The 21,420-nt window shown below is 40.5% G+C and overlaps 1 protein-coding gene, 1 long non-coding RNA gene and 1 pseudogene across 6 annotated transcripts in view; 1 reads left to right on the top strand and 2 right to left on the bottom strand.

Moving 5' to 3' along the window:
* The window catches only part of Tpp2 (tripeptidyl peptidase 2), a 67,749-nt gene extending 66,826 nt beyond the window's left edge, over nt 1-923 (bottom strand). For 3 of the 5 annotated variants that reach the window (XM_040281705.2, XM_078016308.1, XM_040281706.2), the window contains exon 1: nt 643-923. In XM_040281705.2, coding sequence (XP_040137639.2) covers nt 643-807 — 165 coding nt within the window. In that variant the 5' untranslated portion in view covers nt 808-923. The remainder of the gene's footprint in view (nt 1-642) is intronic. The other 2 variants (XM_005317006.5, XM_005317007.4) reach the window with 1 other exon arrangement.
* On the top strand, nt 901-20,028 carry LOC144365212 (uncharacterized). Its single transcript, XR_013423513.1, has 2 exons — nt 901-11,830; nt 15,536-20,028. It is a non-coding gene; the product is annotated as an uncharacterized LOC144365212 (long non-coding RNA).
* LOC101957768 (ribonuclease P protein subunit p38-like) lies at nt 12,427-15,413 on the bottom strand (annotated as a pseudogene).
* Nucleotides 20,029-21,420: the final 1,392 nt, after the last annotated feature.

Below are 21,420 nucleotides of genomic sequence, written 5' to 3'. Positions count from 1 at the left end.
CATTGCAGACAGCTTAAAAATTGAATAAGCATAACTATTAGAGGAAATGATTCCGGAAGTGGACTCGGTTATCTTCTGGAAACCCAGTTTTGGCGTTTAAAGATAAACTATTCTTCCTAAAACCAAATCTTCCAAACCACAGCATAAAAATGAAGTTCTGATAGCCCTATCTTTCCCCCACCCCTGGCCCCCAATAACAAAAACCGTACAATTCTTGTTTAACAATATCAGCTGCTGGGTGTCCAAGACAAGAGGGTCCGCAGAGACCGCGACGAGATGGGAAGGAACCCGGAGGTGGCCGGCCTGGCGGTGCCCAAGCAAAAAGGGGCTTTCCCGGGCCACGACGTGGACCCGGGCTCCCAGGACCAACCGCGCCAGGCAGCCTGCTTTTGTCTGGGCCGGGAACTCGGCCCAGCCCGGGCCCTCGCCCACCCCGCGCCCGCGGTGCCTGGGCGCCGCCGGTCCCCTGCGTGGACACCGGTGCCCCCGCGCCCGGCTCTGCCCTCTGCCTCCTCCCGGCGCCCAGCTCCCGGCGCTGCCCACCCCGGCCCGGGCTCGGCCATAGAGCGGGGCTCCGGCCTGGGAGGCTGTGTCCCGCCCGCGTCTCTCGCCCTCGCACCGGGCCCCCGGGGGCTGCCTCACCTGCATGCCCGGGGCCCCGGGGTCGACCCCCGTGTCCAGGACGGCGATGAGCACCCCCCGCCCGTCATACTCCGGGTAGCGGCACAGGAAGGAGGTGGCCCCGGTCTCTTTCTTCGGCAGGAGACCGTGAAACGGGAAAGGCTCCTCGGTCGCGGCGGTGGCCATGGACGCAGGCTGGAGGACAGACGAGGAAGAGGCAAACTGCCAGGCTGCGCGCGGACGAGCAACGCGAGGACACCCGGGCGGCCGCGGGGCAGCGGCGGGGGCGAGGAGCGGGGCCTTTCCGCCGCCAGCCAATCCCGGCCCGCCAGAGCGGGGCGGCCAATCAGGCGCTGCTACGTAAGCTAACGGCGCCGCGCTCCGGAGCCGGGCCGGAGTGTTGCCCGGGCTGCAGCGGAGGGGGCGGAGTCTGGGCGCTCTGCTGGAGGGTTCGGTTCTCGAACTCGCCTTTGTGGAGTCCCGCCGCTGGCACGTTTAGGAGCGCCGCCCTTTAAGCAGAAGGTTCTGGATCGAAACGCTCCGCAAGAAGGCGGGAGAGGCAGGGCCGCGTGGCAGGAGGAGCGGGAGCCCGGCTACGCGGCCGACGGTGGTTTCCGAACTTGAGGTTGTGGAGAAAACTTTCCGTGCGGTCACTGCAGGGCCCCCGCCTGGGGCCACCCGAGCAGCCGGGCCCGCGATATCGGCCAAGTCCCAAACACGCGTTTTTTGAAAGAGAGGTCTTAGATTTCGTGGTCAAGGTGTTGTGTTCCCAGGCTCGTGCCGCTTTCGTGGGGCGTTGGGGTGGGACGAATAGGGTGGGGATAGGCAGTAGTTTCAGTCAACAGGAAGTGGGCTGCTGGCCGCTCTTGGGCTGTGTGGCCTGAACCGGGAGCCTGACAGGGGCCCCTCCTATCCTCCTCGCTTACAGTTGGCATCCGGGACGTCTGAGAAAGTTTTGTTTTTTGGTTTTTTAAATTGAAGTCCTTAATTGTTCCTTAAGGTTCTTCTCTTAATTATCGCGCCATAATTTACAGTTTTTCAGATTCAGACTCACTGTAGTGGTAATCATTTACTGCTGCAGTAGTAGTCCTTTAATGATCTGTGTGTTTGTGTGCATTTCAGGGTAATTGAAGCTTTCTGTGTGCCAAAAAGCCGATTGGCAATTGGCAGCTGAGACTTATCTTCTCAGATAGGACACCACCCCCCCTCCCAACTGAACCCAGGGATGCACTGAGCTACTTCCCAGCCCTTCCCTCCCTTTTGAGACAGGGTCTTATTTAGTTGCCCAGGCTGCCCTTGAAATTGGGATCCTGCTACCTTAGCCTCCCCAGTCGCTGGCATTATAGACCTGTGTCACCTGCCTGGCTCAGAGCAGTGTTTTTATTACATTTAGTGAAATCTCGAATGACAAAGGAAAGAAGTTGGACTGAAATAGAGTTAAAATTATTAAAATTAATGTCGTATTGTTCCAGTAGTTTTGCATTGTGGTATGATTATATATGTGCTGCTTTTTGCGTTACATAACGGACTAGTTGTAAGTCTGGTAAACTACCATAATTTCAAAATAGTGAAGTGAGCATAAATGAGATATCTATAACAACCACACAGATGAACTGATTTTTCCTGGTGACTCGAGTGACAGTTACTGCTACTATTGTTATGGTTATTGTCTACACTTATAAAGGAAACAATTATGAGTTTGGTGAAAAGGAAGGATTTTTTTTTTCCTACGCAGGTTTTTCTTTCTTTTTTTTTAGTTGTAGATGGACACAATACCTTGGTTTTATTTATTTATTTTGGGTGCTGAGGATGGAGCCCAGTGCCTCGCAAGTGCTAGGCAAGTCCTCTACCACTGAAGTACAACCCAAGCCCCAGCCCCTTACACAAATTTTGAGCCCCTCAGATTCTGTGCATGGACTCCAGGATAAGAATGCCTGGTAAAGAGAATTCCTTTGTATGCCAGTTTCGGAAGCCCAGAATTCAGGAGACTTTCCATGAATTCTCAAAAATTATTCTAATGGCTGTGCAGTGGTTTTGGCCAATTCCTTGAACTTCATTCATTCCAAAGAGTTAGAGATGCATATTCTCTCTGATTGAGAGGAAAAGAAGAAAAGTTAATGTTCTTCTTATTTCCAATTATGTTTACATTACCTGTAGAAAATAGATTACTTGAGCAGGATGGAAAAAAAGAATGAAAAACTCTAGAAAGAGACATTCAACCTATAACATCAGTGAAATGACTCATGATTTGAAATGAACTGAAGTTTAGTCCCTTCATTTTACAGATGAGGAAACAAAGCTGAACAGTTGAACTGACTACCATGAGTTACAAAACCAGTTATTTGAAAAGGTAGTTTCCTAGTCTTATCTCCAGTATTTTCTTCCACGCCATGTTGTACCATCTGAAAGCATGACTCTCCACTCATTGAATGGATAAGGAATGTTCATTATGAAACCTAAGTGGCAGAATTTTTATTATATTCCTGTAATAGTCTTCAAGTTATTATTTTTTATAAGTATCCCATAAAGATGTTTTATAAAAACTATCCGTTGTACAATTGTAAGTTGACATAACTTTGTCATCATAAGATTAAGAAAGTATAATGGACATAAATACTGGCGTTCTTTAAGGAAACTTTATATTACTCATTTAAATATAACCGGTTGAGTATAACTCTTTGATGTCAACCATTGTGTTTTTTATAAAATACATTTAAAGTCATACACTTTATATCACTTTTTCTTCTTGAAAGTTTATTTCCATTCTATACAGAATTTTAATGTGATTTCCATTTATAATGGACATATTGGGCATATTGATCATTTATCATTTCTGGACAAAAATACATCTAATATTTAATTTTTAGAAATTTTCTGAGATCAAAGTTTTAACATTTTTCTTGATTAAATTAGATTTTGATTCCAAAGTTCATCTTCACAACATGAATAAATATTCAGCTTTGATTAAAAGTTACAGATGGTAGAGTATCTGCCTAGTTTGTGTATGCCATGCATTCATTCCCAACACAACAAAAGAAAAAAATTATAGAACAAAACAATATTTTTTAAATGCAGCTTTTGAAAAGATGCATGATGTGAATAAGACATACTTTGATTAATGACAAGTCTGTTGTAGTTACAAGGATAGGGTTTCCATGGCTGTTTCTCTTGTAAAATTGAAACCATCCACAGATAACCTTTTAGCAACACCAGGATATGGAAGTATTATGTAACTTGCCTCAAAGGTGACATGAACAAGATTCACAAGCGCAGCCACTCCCGTTCTTATGAGCCACTCATGATAAATGTCATCTTTTGCTATAACCTTTGCCTAAATTGGAGAAAAGGTGGATTTAATGAGACAAATGAAAAGTTTAAGATAACACAGCAAAGCACTATATGCCATTATGCTTTGGTGTTTATTTCCTGGCAGCTGTCCCTCATAGATTCTGGGATAATTTTGAAAAACTGGAGCCTTTTACTAATTGTGATCTTAAAACTTATTCTTGATATAAAAGTACATAGAACTGGGTATTGGACTTTGATTAAAAGTTTTACAGACAATATTTTTTAAAATTATCTTTATTTGATGCTTCAAAGGCTATTACACCTGTAGGCAGTACAGAATAAGATGATTTAGGAATTGTGTCTTTTTTTCTAAAATATGGGAGATCCAGCCATAAAATGAGACAAGCAAAAGATTTACAGATCTGTCCTTCCACCATACGCACACTGGCAGGTAAGTTTAGAAAAGAGTAGATAGGATGTTTAATTTATTGTATTGAAATTATTTGTGAGTTTGTACCACAATTTAAAAACCACTATTTTATTTTTTTGAAAGACTTGTTTATTCATAGTTGATGGCTTTGAAGAAGATCTCTCAGTTGGCCAAAGAGGATGAGGAGGTCTGCCACTCTTACTTCACCCTCCAGAGATAACAAGGAAATGGTGCAGAGGCTCTATATCTGGCTAGTTTTTTTCTAAATCTTGATGTTTTAGTGATTCCATCTTTGTGTTTATATTTTATTATGTCTAAGTTTCTGCTCATCTGTACCAATCTGGGTCTGTCTGTGAGTTTCAATGTCTTTGTGAAGTCTCAACTCACTACCTACTAACTTCTTAACTCTGTTTTGTGTATCTTCATAATACTTAAGCTTGAGTATTAAATTATGTGTCTCTCCTCTCTAGATGCTAACTTCTAAAGGATAGATACCTAAAAATATGGTAGGCCCTCGACAGATATTTGAACAAACCTGTGATTAGTGGATCCACTTAGTTGCTCATTTTGGTCTCTACATTTGTGTCTCATACTTTCTGTCTTGGTTGTGCCTTAAGGTTTCTGTCCTGATCCAGATGTCTAAATTCATCACGGTGTGAGACACCAATTCATAGAGGTCGGGTCATGGGCATCCCAGTGACTGGGGTGTAGTGCACCTTGGTGTCTCATGTGTAGTCCCAAGTTCTTCTGGCTCTGTCAGAACTCCATTCTGGGGTTTGCTCTGCCTCTTGTCATCTCTCAGGTTTAGTCCATTGGGCTCTGTCTATCTCAGCCTTCAGAGTCTCACCAGCAAATGCATGTGACTGAGCAGGATGATACTTTTATCACCTGACAGAGGTAGCAAACTGTGATGCAAGTCTGACCTTGAGCAAAAAGGATAGGGAAAGAAGATTGAGTAGTAGTGTCCCAAATAAGACCTTTAAGACCTTAAAGCTTGGAATAGCTTTAACTCAATACAGAGTCATTTATTCTTAATCTTCAAGCTAAGGTGTTATATCCTTATGCATGTTTACATGTTTTTCTCCTTTGATTGAATGACATTCTCAGCTAAGAAGAATTTTTAAATGTTGAGTAGGTTTGTGCTTCTTAACAATTTGACAGTTCGTTGAATATGGGAAAGAAACAATGAAAATATAGATAAGTAAAACAAGGCTCAGACATGGGAGGAGAAGGAAGGAGAGAAAGGGACAAAACAGTTAATAGACCAAGGTGTTAGTCACCCTATGTAAAGTCAAGTAACAGGCCGGGTGCACAAAAACTCACATAGCATTGTCCAAAACAGGAAGTGATGAATCAGATGACAATGCCCCCCCCCCTTCACATCACTTGTCCCACTTGAGGCTGCAAGTCAATATATAGGTATAGTGAAAGGCAATATTGCTGCACCATATCATTTAGAGAATACTTTTAAATCATTCTGTAGGCTCTTTCTTCATGCTCTTGTTTCCTTTGCTGTAAAGAAGCTTTTTAGTTTGATACCATCCCATTTATTGATTCTTGATTTTATATGCATTTTAGGAATCTTGTTCAGGAAGTCAGTTCCTAAACTGACATGATGGAGAGTTGGACCTATATTTTCTTCTAGTAGGCTCAAGGTCTCTGGTCTAATGCCCATGTCCTTGATCCACTTGGAGTTGAGTTTTGTGTGGGTGAGAGAGAGGGATTAAATTTCATTCTGTTATATATGGATTTCCAGTTTTCCCAGTACCATTTGTTGAAGAGGCCATCTTTTCTCTAATGTATGTTCATGGCACTTTTGTCTAGTATGAGATAACTGTATTTATGTGGGTTTGTCTCTGTGCCTTTTATTCTGTTCCATTGGCTTTTATGTCTATTTTGATACCAATATTATGTTGCTTTTGTTACTATAGCTGCATAGTTTTATTTATTTATTTGGTACCAGGAATTGAACTCAGAGGTGCTTAACCACTGAGTCATATTTCCAGCCCCCTTCCCCCTTTTTTTTCTTTTTACATTTTATTTAGAGACAGGGTTTCACTAAGTTGCTGAGACTGGCTTTGAATTCATAATCCTCTTACCTCAGCCTCCCCAGATGCTGTGATGATAGGTGTGCACCACCACGCCCAGCATCTGTAGTATAATTTAAGGTCTGGTATCATTATGCTTCAGAGTGTGAAGAGAGAGCCTACAGAATGAGAGAAAACTATTTGCCACCTGCACCTCAGATAAAGTGTTAATCTCTAGGAAATATAACACCAAAACAAACAAACAAACAAAATCAAACAAATAGCCCAATTAATAAATGGGCAAAGGAACTGAATAGACACTTCACAAAAGAAATACAAATAGCAAACAAATATATGAAAAAAATGTTCAAAATCTCTAGTAACTAGAGAAGTGCAAATTAAAACTATGCTGGGATTTCAGAATGGCAACAATAAAGAATACAAGCAACAATAAATGTTGGCAAGAATATGGGGAAAAGGTACATTCATACATTGCTGGTGGGACTGCAAATTGCTGCAACCATTATGGAAAGCGGTATTATATTCCTCAGAAAACTTGGAATGGAACCACCATTTGACCAAGCTATCTCACTCCTTGGTTTATACCCAAAGGATTTAAAGTCATCATACTACAGTGACAGAGCTATATTGATATTTATAGCAGCTCAACTTATAGTAGCTAAGTTATAGAACCAACCTAGGTGCCCTTAGCAGATGAATGGATAAAGAAAATGTGGTATATAAATGCAATGTAATGTTACTCAGCCATAAAAAAGAATTGACTATGACTTTTGCCAGTAAATGGATGGATCTAGAGACTGGCATACTAAGTGAAATAAGCCAATCTCAAAAAACCAAAGATTTGAATGTTCTGATATGCAGATGCTAACATACAACAAGATGTGAGTGAGTGAGGGAAGAAAAGAAGTTCAATGGATTAGACAAAGGGAATGAATGCAAAGGGGGAATAGGAATACGACAGTGGAATGAATCAGACATAAATTTCCTGTGTTCGTATATGAATATACCACAGTGAATCTCAATCTCAGGTACAACCATAAGAATGGGATCCTAATGAGAATTGTTATAGTCAATATATGTATAATTATAAAAATACATACACTCTACTGTCATGTATCTCCAAAATTAAAAAAAATTAAAAATGAGAATTAAATCAAATTCCCTAAACTGTAGGGGTCATATAAGCATTCAGCATATTCCAGCTGTTGCAGTCCTCAAGATTTACAGCAAGGACTCTCACAGGTAGTTCCCAGCCTCTGACTGATTGCAATAGGAATACTGGAGAGTGTCAATTTCTGGGAGACAGAGAATTTCTCTGATGGCTGTCTTAAATTCCAGAACTCTCCAGTGGATTTGCCAAGCCTTCCCTACTGCATGGTTGTTTGGGACACTACTACTTAGTCTTCTTTCCCTCTCCTTTTTGTTCAAGGTCCGACTTGCATCACAGCTTGCTACCTCTGTCAGACTTTTGCAAACCTTTGACTATTTCCTCTTGTATAACTTCTTCCCCAACAGAGAATCTTTGCTTGTCTAATTCTGTCTTGATATCTGCTTTGTGGAGGAGCCAGAGTAAAATTCTGTACATAAAATATACACACATTCCCATATGTATGTATAAATGTATACAGTATACCTAAGAAGTCTCAATGCACTGTAGTCTAAAGCAAAGCTTCCCGATCGGATTTATCCTCTCAGTCCCGGGGAATCTTCAGAGTTTGACTATGGACCTTCCAGATTGATTGCCAGAGGCACTAAGGAGCTCACTCATTTTCTTCAGTGTGCCATACAAATATTCTCATTTTCTATGAGTATCGTGATGTAGGAAAGGCTGGAAAACCTTGATTTCAGGGATATCCATCTCTGGAGACATCAAAATGAAGACTACTAGTAAATTCTTAGTATGTGTCAGCACATTTTAATTGCCCATTTCCTATGTGGCAATCATTTACTCCAAAGCCAGATAGGAATTAGATATCATTGCTACCATTAAGAAATTTATTTGCTACATTCTCTCACTTTTGAGCAAAATAGCTTGTTCTAGTAGCTGATAATAGCTAATTTCACGGAGGTCCCCACTTACTATCCCTGTTTCTGAGCCAATAATTGGTCTTCGGAATACAGTAGTCTCCCCTTCTCTATGGTTTCACTTTTCATAGTTCCAGTTACCTACAGTCAGCTGCAGCCCAAAAATAATAAGTGGAGAAATCTAGAAATTAACAACTCTTCAGTTTTAAATTGCACATCTTTTTGATGAAACCAGATGGAATCTCTTGTCATTTTGATTCATCATGCCTGGACTATGAATCATCTCTTCATCCAGTGTATCTAGACTGCACATCTTACCTTCATAACAGTTACTTGATAGCAGTCTTGGTTATCAGTGCATTATCTAGAGTTAGGTACTATCTATGGTTTTAGGCACTACTATATTTGTAAACAAGTATACTGACTTGAGGTATAACTAGCTGATACAGTCTATGAGCTGAGAGGGCTTACAAATGGGAAGTCAGACAACTGAACAATTATAAGGAAAGTGGAGAGAAATTCTGGAAAATTAAAATTGTAGAGGTCACAGACTGATAGGGCAAGGCAGTGGTCAATAGCCACCCATTGTCTATCCACTTGAGGATATCAGTGTTGGGAAATAGGAGACCTGGTTTTGGGAGACCAGGAACCTGAACTTCAGTCCTGGCTGTTTGGGCTTATGATTTTAGACAAAAAAATTCTCTGGGCCTCAATTTGTGTGGAAAGGTAATAATGGAGAGCCCTTTTTTCTTTTTATTTAGTGTTGAACATTTTTTTAAGTTTTTAAAGTTTTACGTTTGTGATATACTAAGATATAGGATTTCTGATTCTTAAAGAAGTTATCCTTTGATGTTTGGTTATTGGCTTAGAGGTTGTAGAAATCTATTATTTTGTTCTTAAGCACTTTATGAATTCATTCTTGGTCCTTGATTGGTAAAATAGTTCCATCATCTTCTTAGCAATGTTTCTTGAGGATATTCAGAGCAGTCTGACCAACCTGATGGTTCTCATGAAATTGTAAATCCTCAATTCTATTAATCCCACTGAGTTCTGCTATTTGAAAACAAAGTTTTCCTTCTCAAACAGTTTCTCTGCCATCTGGTGACATAAGAGAGAACATTGAGGATACTAGAAAAATTTTAACATCGGGATAGTGAGCAGCTTTGCCAGTGGCTCTAAGACTCCAGATTGGACAAGCTGGAACAACTGTTAGTCCAAAGTGAACCTATTGTGATGTTAGCCACCACCTAGACAGCCTCCTTCTGGGCTGTCTAACAGACCCTCCTTCTGGGGTGTCTAGCAGATCCACCAATGGAGGCAGCATGTCATAAGCAATCAGCTGCTAGATGTGCAGGTGGGTCCTACAGCCATGTGGCTCAGGGCTCAGGCTCCCCACTTCTGGATAGAGGACTGAGTGCTGCAGGAGCTGGAACAGCATCCTCAGCTTGCTTGCATCAGTGACCCCCTGGTGACAGTTTCCCATGGTGTAAATTTCTTTGTAGTCAAAAAAGAGAAGAATCTTGAATCAATTTTGTCCTTGATCTTAGACAAAAGATTGGGAAGCAATTAAATCAATTTCAAAATGGTGTACTTTATTGTCAGTTAATCTAAGAGAATTTTAAAGATGTGCCCCAGGACAGAGAAGGGACAGTGTTCTTTCAGCATAGTAGGGCCAGGGTCATACAAGAAATAGAGCCAATGTTACATATGTAGGAGAAGTATGTGTTTTTCATGCAGAAAAAATTAGATGCCTTTGGAAAGAAATGAATACTTGGAGTGGTCAAATGTATTTAATTTTAAAGACTGTATTTAATGGAGGTAAACAAGTCATAGACCACAGTGAAAGTCTTGCACCATTCATTCTCTCTTTGGATCCAAAGCTGCTCTTTATCCCCTCCCCTCACAACCTGCTGTCCCTGGGATGGAAGGTTTACCTCTTTGCGGAACCAGTAGAAAGTGGGCAGAAAAATAATTTTATTTCCAGAGGTTATTAGTGCCTGGAGATTTAAAGACATTAAAAAAGAATGTAGCAGGTGATTATCTGATTATTTGTTTAAGGCAGATGGTATGCCCCAGGACAAGCAGGAGGAGGGCTTAGTACTAGGCTTCTCTCTGTGTGCAGCCCAGACATTATGAGCACAAGACCCTCTCTGTGGCCTTCTCCAGTGGCTTCACTGCCTCCCCAGTAAATAATTGCTTCAAACTTCTGCTCAATCAAGATAGTCCAGGCTATGCCATGACAGCACAGAAGCCAAGTTTCTGTGATATAAATGACATTTCTCACTTGTGCTACATTTTTACTCTAGGGGCACATGGGATGCTGCTCCCGCTTATTTTTGCTCTTAGATCCAGGTTGAAAGAGGAGGCACTACCCATTGTAGTTGGTCACCGTGGCAGGGGAAACAAGAATGTGGGGAAGCATGCACTAGCTGTTAGAGTTTCAATTATTTCTGCTCTTATTCTGTTGACCAAAGCAAGTCCTTTGGCCAAGTCCAAGTTTAAGGGAGCAGAAAAACGAGATTATGGTGATAGTTTCCCATGGTGTAAATTTCTTTGAAAGTCAGAAGGAAGAAAAAGTCTTGAATCAATTTATTCTTGATCTTAGATAAAAGATTGAGAAGCAATTTAATCAATTTCAAAGTGGTGTTACTCTATTGTTAGTTAATATAAGAGAATTTTAAAGATGTTCTCCAGGACAGAGAAGGGGCCATGTGCAAAGGAATGGTCAATCTTCTTGTGCTCAGATGACTTATAGATAAATTATTTTATTTCTTCCAGGATGGAACCTGGGAAATCCAAGATCAAGTTGTGGGCAAACTCAGTGTCCTGTGAGGGGCTACTTTGTGGTTCACACATGGCCATCTTTTTTCACTGAGTAAAATAAGGGGGGAGGGCAAGGGAAGTCTCTGAGGCCTCTTTTCCAAGGCACTAATTTCTTTCCTGAGGACTCCCATCTCATCATGACCTAGTTCCCTTACACCTTCAAAAACCATCTCTGGGGACTGGGATTCAACATGTGAACTTTGGGTAGATACATATATAGAGTCTGTGGCAAGAACAATAAGCAGGATATTTGAACAGCCCTGATTACTACCACACCCTCACTGATGTTCTGTTTGTTTTCGCTCTAGTGAAACATTGATAATGTCATATCTACAACAGGAAGTGTATCTCCTTCTGTGGTCAGTATCCTTGTCTGAACTGCAAGTCAGACAGTGAGGGGCAAATACTCACAAATTGCCTTATAGTGAAACAGTACAGCAAATAAGGCAGGTTGTCTGAGAGTCAGAGCTTTCTAGCTGTGTACCTAGGACCTAAGTGCATCGTGAATTACATTGAGCTGTACACCGTGTCCTTCCTGGGTAAAGATTAGTGCTCCATAATGCTCACTAACTTCTCATGCTGCCTCCTACTCAGAGTAAGTTCTCAAAGTTAATCTTTGTATGTTTGCTTAACTTATTTTAACTTTCCAGTTTTCATGCCACTTGGTTATTACCAATTCTGTTGTTTTAGTGTTCTTATATGTGAGATGAGAAATGTGTTAGGAAAACAGAACAGCATTATTCTTGCTAGTGCAATACAGGAAGACAGGAATGCCCAACAGACATCTCAATTTGAAGAATGTAAAAATTTTTAGACTCCTTTAAATTGTGTATTCTTCCAGAAAGATCTTATGTATATAAAAATATGCATACTTATCTATCTATCTACCTGTCTATCTATAATATGCACATATTTATATCTTTCCTATTCCCTTTTCACACAAATGGTAGTATAGTATATTGAAAAAGCATAGTATGCTCTCTCTATTCTGTATTTTTGACTTTTCAATACTTCCTGATTAATATTAGTACACAGAATTATTATTCTTTGTTTTTTAATCATGATACTATTAATATGTTTGGATATATCATTGTCTTTTCAATATATATGTATATTTCACTTTATTTGTTTCAAGGCTTCTTTACGAGGTGTCCTTTTATAGATTGCTTGAAATGAAAAGTTTATACAAGATTATTTTGAAGTAGTATTTTTACTTTGGGGTGGTTTCCTTATCTTATTAGGGTTGGGAATCAGTTTCTTTATTTTAAGAAGCTGTAATGCTACAGAGACCTGCTGACCTTTAAGTTTTCTCTTGTGCTTTGAGAGGTCTTCAAATGAAGTTTCCAAAGTCTCTTTATCTTGGCTTCCCAAAGATTCAGTCTCTAAATTGTCTCAGGAATCTTCAATTCTGTTTTGAAGCCAAGGTACAATTAAACTGGTCACTCTGGGAATGATAGCTCTTACTTTGTCCACAAAGTCAGTGGTGTTTTTTTTTTGAACCCCACTGCTAGCACACATTTTAAGCCAATGACACCGTGGAGTGTCTCACTGAGACTGGGAATCTGACAGGCAAGAACAATTCTGTTTACACTTAACTGAATCAAGTGTGAGGCGATGATGGCAGGCTTGACAGACTTGACCGACTTACACACCAGAACCAAGAGCAGTTTCCGCCTTTCCAAGGCTCTGGTGACTTCATTAACACTGACGGCAAGCTGCTTCCTGACTCGCACAGGCATCCACCCTGACACTTGCTGGTTAGCTTCTGCCTTTTTGTCCTTCAAATTCTAACTAGTATCAACATCTAGGCTTCATCTTTCTACCCTGTGCTTCTTTATAAAAGGTGTTTTTTTCCCATTTTTTTATTATCTTCAATTTTTCAAAGTCCAGTAGATTTGAACTTCTGCTCAAGTGTCTGTAATATGAAGTGTATGTCCTCCCTCTCCAGAGTGTTCCAACAGACAGCATAGGGGTTTTTGTTCAATGATGTCTTTAAGACTAGAGGTCTTGTCTTGTGAATGGGTGGCTTATGTGTGTTCCATTCCCCACCTTAGAAAAATTCAATCTATGGTCTCTCCTTAAAGGAAGAAAGGCTGTAAGCCACCTATGTTTAGACAGTAGGTGATTGACTAGGCATAGTCTCCTGGCTAGAGGAAAATAGAAAGATGCAGAGAGGTATATGCTTTATGGTGGAGGCTTGGAGTGATTTTCCTGGAAGCTAAATTTCCAGGGTTTCGTGAGGCCTTAGAACCTCTGTTTTTCCAGGTCTACTCTATGGCTCTATGAAGAAAAGCCCAGGGCACAGAGCCTCAGCTTTTGGACTGAAATGTGACTCCTTGTATCCTAATATAAAACACTCTAACTTGAATTTCTTTGGAATTTTTTCTGACTTAAAAGAGTTTTAACACAAATGGTGCATATCTGTATTTTAGCAGCTGAGGAGGCTGAGTCGGGAGGATCTCAAGTTTGAAGTCAACCTCAGCAATTTAGTGAGGCTTCCTCAAAATAAAAAAAAAAAAATAAGAACAGGACTGGGAATATAACTCTGTAGTAAAGTGCATCTGGATTCAATTCCCAGTACAAAAACAAACAAAATAACTCTAACAGGGCATTTTGTCAGCTTTCCCTTACTATAACAAATACCTGAGAGTAATTTTTTTTTCAGTATTGGGGATTTAATCCCAAGGTGCTTAACCTGAGCCACATCCCCTGAGCCACATATTTTATTTTGAGACAGGGTCTGGATAATTTGCTTAGGGCCTCACTAAGTTGCTGAGACTTGCCTTGAATTTGTAAACCTCCTGCCTCAGCCTGCTGAGCTGTTGGGATTATAGGCATGAATTTATAGACAGAAAAAGTTTATAAAGAGCAAATTTATAAAGAGAAAAGGTTTAGTTTGGCTCATGGGTTCAAGATTTCAAACCCTGATTATTGGTGGGACACACTGCTTTAGTTGTTATGGTGGCACATCATAGCAGGAGCATTTGGCAGAGTCACACTAGTTACTTCATGGCCTGGAAGCAAAGGAAGACAGGGCTGGGGTCCCGCCATCCCCTGCAGATCCCCATGACCTCAGGACTCCCACTAGGCCCTGCCTCCTAAAGGTGCCATACCTCCCAGTAACACCACACAAGGTAAAGGGGATCCAGCCTTTTGGGGAAGTTAAGATCTCAACTGTAGCACTGCATTTATTCTGTTTCACCCCAATTTCTGACGTGTGTTAATCAACAAAACCATACTCTCTCCGAGTTTTCTAATAATAAATTCCTATGTTGATGATGAACATTAAATAGTACAATGAAGGAATTGTTCAAGGTGTAGTTCCTGCCCTATGTGGCTTCACTGCACAAAGCACCCCAGAGAGCACTGGGTGTCTCCATGGGCTCAGGCCAGCACCTGCCTGTCTGAAGTCATTTCTAGCACCTGTGTTGGATTTCATAATTCCTAATCATCTCCCACACTTGGGGTGCCAGAAAAACCAGTTAGGTTTAGGTTTCCAGTCATAAGTTGATTCAAATGATGACCCCCAAGCACCCTGAATTGAGCAAGAGAGGCAGAGAATATGGTAGGAAGGCAGGCAGTCACAAGTTAAAGGATCTTGTCTTCTGTGTTTCGTTCTGCTTCTAATTAACTAATTGACCTTTAACAAGATCTCTGTTTCCTCAACTATAAATTTGAGGGTTTTATAAGAGACAAGTGAGAAGCAGTGGCAAAACATCATTACTATTATTATAAGGAGACTATGTGGTAGAGATGCAATAAACCAAACCAGTCATTATCAGCATTCCACTACCTCAAGACTTAAAAATACAGACAAACTGGTGATTTTTTAAAAAGTACTATTAAGTTTGCAAGAAATATTTTTTTTGTTAAATCAGTTTAGACATAGTAAAGAGAACTTATAAAGTTGTTTCCTTGAGGTAGATAAGATATATACCCAGTGTACATATTAAAATCAGGAAGCTGTTATCACTTAAAAACTGGGCAAAAAGTTTCCTCAGCCAGTGTCTCAAATCTTGTCCAAAGATCTTAATCACCCAAGTGTTCTTATAATAATACAGTGTTCTTCCAGACCTACTGACTCTGAATCTCTCATGGAGGTCTACAATATATATTTTAAATAAAAGCCCAGTGTTTCTTACCATCAGGGAAGCTTGGGAAATGCTAAGCTCAACCATACTATGTGCTGAACTCATTCCTAAGATTGCTTTTTAGTAGAGAAAATTAAAACTGGAAAGTTTCTTTAAGATCTTCTTATTCCATTGGGTAGTGTGCCAGTTATCAATTTATTGCCTTTCAGCTTCAAATCCATCCTTCTCTGCTCTGCCGTGTGATACAGACTCTGGACCCTGGGAACATGGCTCCCTTCCCAGCTGGCACAATTTTAAGATCTGCCAATTTTCTGCCATCGGTTGTCTCCAATTAACCTCCTCCAATCTTTCCCAGAAGCCCAGGATTAGACTCCACCTACCCCAAAACTGGAAAATGAATGTTTCTTAAAAGATTTTCTTTGGGTTTCAGGACAGTGCTCTGCTGATTGTCCACCTGTTCCCCTGCTTCAGTGTCCTCTACTAGCTCCTCCTTTTCTTCTGCCCTCTGATGTCTGCTTGCTATAGAACTCAGTCTACCTACACTTAGCTCCCTAGATGATGATATTTTATTGCATGGCCTTAAGTGACATTGACTTCCTGAAGATTCCAAAATTGGAACCTCCAGTTGGACCTCCTGAAACTCCAGCTGCTTGTCTGGTATCTCCACTCGCATATACTGGATGGAAATCTTAAACTTTCCGTGCTACAAACTTAACTGTGCAACTTCTCCAGTCTGCTCTTCTTTCAGCACTTGTCAGTTAACAGAAATGTTATGTTTCTAGTTGTTCAAGGCCAAAAATTTTGTCTCCTCACTCTCTGGTCCTACATTAAATCTATCAGCAAAATGTGTTGGCTCAGTCTTCAAAATACCCAGAATCTGATTGCTTCTCATCACCTCCACAGCAGCCTTCTTCATCCAGGCCAGTTGGTGTGTTGTCTGAGTTGGAGAGGATCCTCCTTTGTCAGGACCGGCGAGGTCGACCTTTAGTTCAAGTGACCTCCTAGATCTCAGTGCTTCACAGCCCTCCATCTTTTCTGGCACAGTAATCATTGCATTGTTCCTTGACATCGTATGTTCAGGCCCTGGCTTGTGGATCAGCTGTAGACAAGTACATGACCACTGACCATGTGGCCAAGAGAAAAAAGGGGCATGTTGGATGATATGATGGCTTTGAAAGCTTCACCTGGACTCAAAATATGTTCCTTCTGCTTCCACTTCCATAATCAAAGCATGGGCATGCTGAGTTCAACATGACGGGAATGCAGAGTTGATTCTTGCTCTTCATAGAAGTTATGATCTGTAAGGTCACAACAAACACTAGATCAGCAAATACTAAACCCTAGCTCCAAAGTTAGGGAGTACAGGATCAGTTTGCTATATGTCTGTGGTCACAATGTTTTTATTAGCTAAAACACTATTTGCCAACATCTTTGTAAAACAAGTCAGTCTCATGGTTTTTATTTTAAATATATGACAGCAGAATGCATTGAAATTCTTATTACACATATAGAGCACCACTTATTTCTGGTTGTATACAAAGTATATTCATACCAATTTGTGTTTCATACAAATCTCATGTTTTTTAAAAAAACTTTCTTTCACACAACACTTTTTAAAAAAATTCTCAGTAGATATTCTTGATATCTCTATTTTTATATTGGGGAAATAGAAATGAAAGCAACCATTATCCTGGGATGTATCCAATGGCAGCTTTTTGTTCCTCAGGACTAAGGAAGACACCGAGAAATTAAAAGTTGTTTGGAAGAATCCAGATGTGGTTGCTTTGTATATTGCAATAGGTAGAAGGGATGAGGTGAAGTGTGAAGGCCCCTCACATCCTCCATCTTTCCTTAGTCTATGTCCTGGAACCTGGGCAGAGAAAACGCGGTCCACATTTCCTGCTTCTCGGGATGGTTGATGGACAGGCAGCAAGGGAGAATGACATGCAGGAGGAACGATGGTGGGCTGCCCAGTCATGTTGTCCTGATCAGCCCTACTGGGCACTTTGGAGGCCAACACTCTGGATGGCAGCTCCATAGGCCAATCCTTGCCAACCCAGGTGCTTCCAGCATGTCACTCTGTGTGAGTGGCCTCTCCAGGACCGCTAGCTAACTTTAAGTCTTCCTCTGTCTCCTGATCTGCAGACTTGCCCCACCCACAGGCTGAACAATTGTCCTGCTCTATGGCCTTTTGCAACAAGCAAGCCAGCCAGCCAGGGCTAGCTGAGAAGCGTTGACCGTTGTCCTCACACTGGGTAACATGATTTTTTTTTTTTTTTTTTTGCTTTGTGCCTCAAAACAATACTGTATACTGTGTCTTTTAACCAACAGTTATTTCATTGATCTGCCATTTTGGCCTCTTTTTCATATCTTATCACACACTGTACATGTTAACTTTATTACTTTCTGGATTGGTTTTACATACAAATTAACAAATTCCCTCATCTTTTTTTCTGGGACTGCCCTATTGTTGATTCATTAACATTGACTTCATGGCCAACAGCACTAACACTTGTGCCTGAATGAAGCTTATCTAATGAGAGTATTTTCTCTACAAGGTGCATTATCATCTTGTGTTTGAGAACACCAGACAGCACTTTAGCACATAATGAGGAGTGTGGGCATTTTAACATCAAAATTACCTATAAAAAAGCACACAAAAATGCAAACCTCCCCCCCCCCAAAAAAAATCCACATCAGTGACCACAATTCCCAAAGGACACCTGTTAATCTTATGAAAGCTGAGACAAGATGATAGTGTTCCCTTGGTTGACCTCATTGAGAAACTTGTCTATTGGGCAACTTGAATTTTTCTTTACCTGGAGTAATGATTTGAAGTTACAAGTAAATTTTAAGGAGTGGGTAAACTTGCAAATATGGAACCCATGAATAACGAGAGTCACTTGTATCCTCTTCCCTTGGGACAACCATGAGATTTTCATGAACAATAGTGGGATTTACTGCACCTCCTGGCTGACCTCCCTGAGTTAGTCTTTGCCCACTTTTCTATCATCACACAGAAGCCAGAATGATCCTGTTGCAAAGCAATTCAAATTCTGTTGCTTACCTGCTGAGACTTTCTGAAAGCTGCTCACATTGTTCAAATAAAGATGACGTGCTTAGGAGCGTTTGAGTGTGCCTCTGCCCCTTCCCCTACTACTGACCACTAGCATCTAACTTTACTCTGCTGCAGCCCTAGCACAGCCACTGTGCTGCACTGACTAAGTGTATTCCTTGGGGCCTGGAATGTTCTCCTCCAGGGTTCCCACTACTTTCTTCCTCACTTCCTTCATCCCCTGCTCAAATATCTTAAGTATGTCCTTCCTTTCCAAATTACTTAAAATTGACTTCATTTTGTATTCTATTCTCTCTTGTATTGCCTTTTGACACTTGCATTTTTAAAAATTCTTTCTCGTGCTTGTTCATTTTACACACTTGTTGCTGCAAGCTCCTTCGTGAAGGTGCCCAGCACAAATAAGCAAATCATTGACTACTGGAGGAAGAGATAAGGGCTCAGGTCACCAAAGTTCATTCTATAGAACAAAGTTTGAGTTAAAATAAATAGATACAATGTAGAAATTGTAAGTAAGATTTTCATTTGTTCCCTTATTAAATAGTGGAGAAATAGTAATTACTGGAGTTAGGTATATTCACTTGGAGAAAGGATGACTGAATCCAGTTTTGAAGATAGGAAAGTTTGTGCTCTGGTAGAAAGTAGAAATTGTTTCATATGTCAAAGAGAGGTGAATTTTGCAATGGCAGTAGTTTCAGAGCTGGAGGAGTGTGCAGTACCACACTTGTTTGACTTTTAGAGCTTACCAAGACTGAATGAATCCATATTGTCATCATTACTCTCCTCTAGCAGGGAATCTAGGGCCATAGGAAATGCCCTACCCTAAATAAAATGCTGCACATAAAGCACTAAGATAGTACTTGGTATATAGTAAGTGCTCAATAAACAGTTATTAATAATAAGATTGGAAAGGAAGCTCAGATCCTCAATTTTCTCTGTCATCACTGCAGTTGTGCAGCATCCTAAACATCTCCTTTAGAGTTTTTGGAGTATCAGATCATTCAACAAATGTTCATAGGCCATCTACTGTATGCCAAATGATCCTATAGACACAGCAGGGAGCAAGAATGTCCCTTTTCTTAAGAAACTCCTAGTTTCATGGATGGTGTCATACCATGTGAGGAATTTGGGGGCAGGAACTAAATATACTGCTCAGCCAGGCTGATTAGTTTCCTTTCTTTTGTCTCAACCATGAGGATGACCATTATAAAGAGACTAAGACCAAACTTCCTTCTCCAACCTTTGGATCCCAGACTGGTTGTTTGCTCCACGGAATTTCTGGCTGAAAAACTCCTGCATGCATCTACTGTACAGGCATCATAGTCTGAATTAAATTCTATCCTTTTCATTTTTTCCACACTCTCTAATTTTATTTGGATCATCTAGTTATTAGTAATTCTTGGCCTACAAACCAGTACAAAGAAAGAATGGGCAGAATGCACAGAAAGGTGATATGATGGACTGGAATATCCCAAATCCAGGGATGCCCAATCCAGGATGGCCTGTTGCCGACTGGGGTCGTACTTTGGTTAAATTAACTTAATTTGTTTAAAAAAAGTGATTACTGTGCCTCCCTCACAATATAAACCCGGTGTGTAATAGATGCTCAATAAATGTCAGTTCCACCTACTCATGTACTTGAGATTGGAAGGGGTTACTGGAGTGGAAAACCATGCAGTCTGCTTATAATTCAGTGAACAGTTAGGCTAGTTAAGAAAGACTTTGGAAAGAATAAGTAAAGTGGCATACAGACTGATAAGAATTTCAATTTAATTCAAAAAACAAAATTTTGAGCAGCAGTTCAAAATGACCCTTTAAGATATTTTTTTTGATCCCTAAAAGAAAACTGATATGTGGAAAGAAATGGTAGGAAAATTAATGTGTCCACACTTATATTTGCAAATTGGTTAACAATGTAAAGCAGAAGTTCAGCCATACATCACAGTAATCCAGTGACAAATTGGATTCTGCTGCAGGGTAGAAACTTAAATGCCTCTTCTGGAATATTTAATCAACTGGCAAGATGCTTAGGACAAAAGTCAATCAGCAAATCTCACCAGTGAAATTAATTGGAAGATTTTTTACATGAAGGAAAGTTAAGTAGTTCTACTCAGTGAGAAATACAGCTGCTACTAAAACATTTTATGGGGAAGCATGCCGTCATGATGTCAAACTTTTAAAATACATGTTCAGTTTTACATTATAATTTCACTGTAGTTACCATCGATAGAAATATACATTTGTTGGTTCTTTCATCCATATAAACTTTGATCCAACATCTATTTTGTTTGTGCGTGTGCACGTACGTGTGTCTGATCAAATTCTAGAAAACGTAGATCAAAACCAGTTTCTTTGGTCAGCATTGGCTTTGCAATAGTGCCACCTTCTGGCTGGAGATCACCTTCACAAGCCAGCCCTTGTCCACACTTGTCCTTTGGTGCTTGTTCAATTGATTTTGTTGGGGAATGAATGTTTGAATTAGACATGGTAAACCAGTTCCTGCAGGCTACCCTTGAAGATGCTGGTTGGAGTGTGCTAAAAGACACACACAAAAAAATCACACAAATAAAAGACAACATAAAGAAAATAGAACTCAGAGAAAAACAGGTAAAAATACAGTCAATAGCAGGGATTAGCATGTTTGCTTGCTTATGTACAGATCTCCTTTAGAAAGGTACAACACAACTGAATAAGATGAAGAAAGGGTCAGATGAAATGATCATCCCCAAAGACGTAGGGATTTTCTGTAGTTTTGAACAGAGGGAACTCAGTGTCTCATGACTGTTCTGGGAAGAACAACTGTGGCAGCACAGGGTAAAGGCAGCCTCTTGAAACCAGGAGTTGGGAGAGGTAGTGCCACACTCTACAGATCATGCCAACACCATGGGCCTCATTAGAGTGAAGGGAGAGGAACATAAAACATGAACATAGACATTTTACATTTATTATCTAATAATTCTTGCAATAACCATGCCTTACAATGAGTCTAACCACCTTTGTAAATATGAGATCCTAGAAGCT

This window comes from Ictidomys tridecemlineatus, chromosome 6 (genome assembly GCF_052094955.1).
Source record: "Ictidomys tridecemlineatus isolate mIctTri1 chromosome 6, mIctTri1.hap1, whole genome shotgun sequence".
Lineage (NCBI taxonomy): Eukaryota > Metazoa > Chordata > Mammalia > Rodentia > Sciuridae > Ictidomys > Ictidomys tridecemlineatus.
Note: the sequence above shows the minus strand (reverse complement) of the source record. Positions and strands in the feature narration are given on the sequence as shown.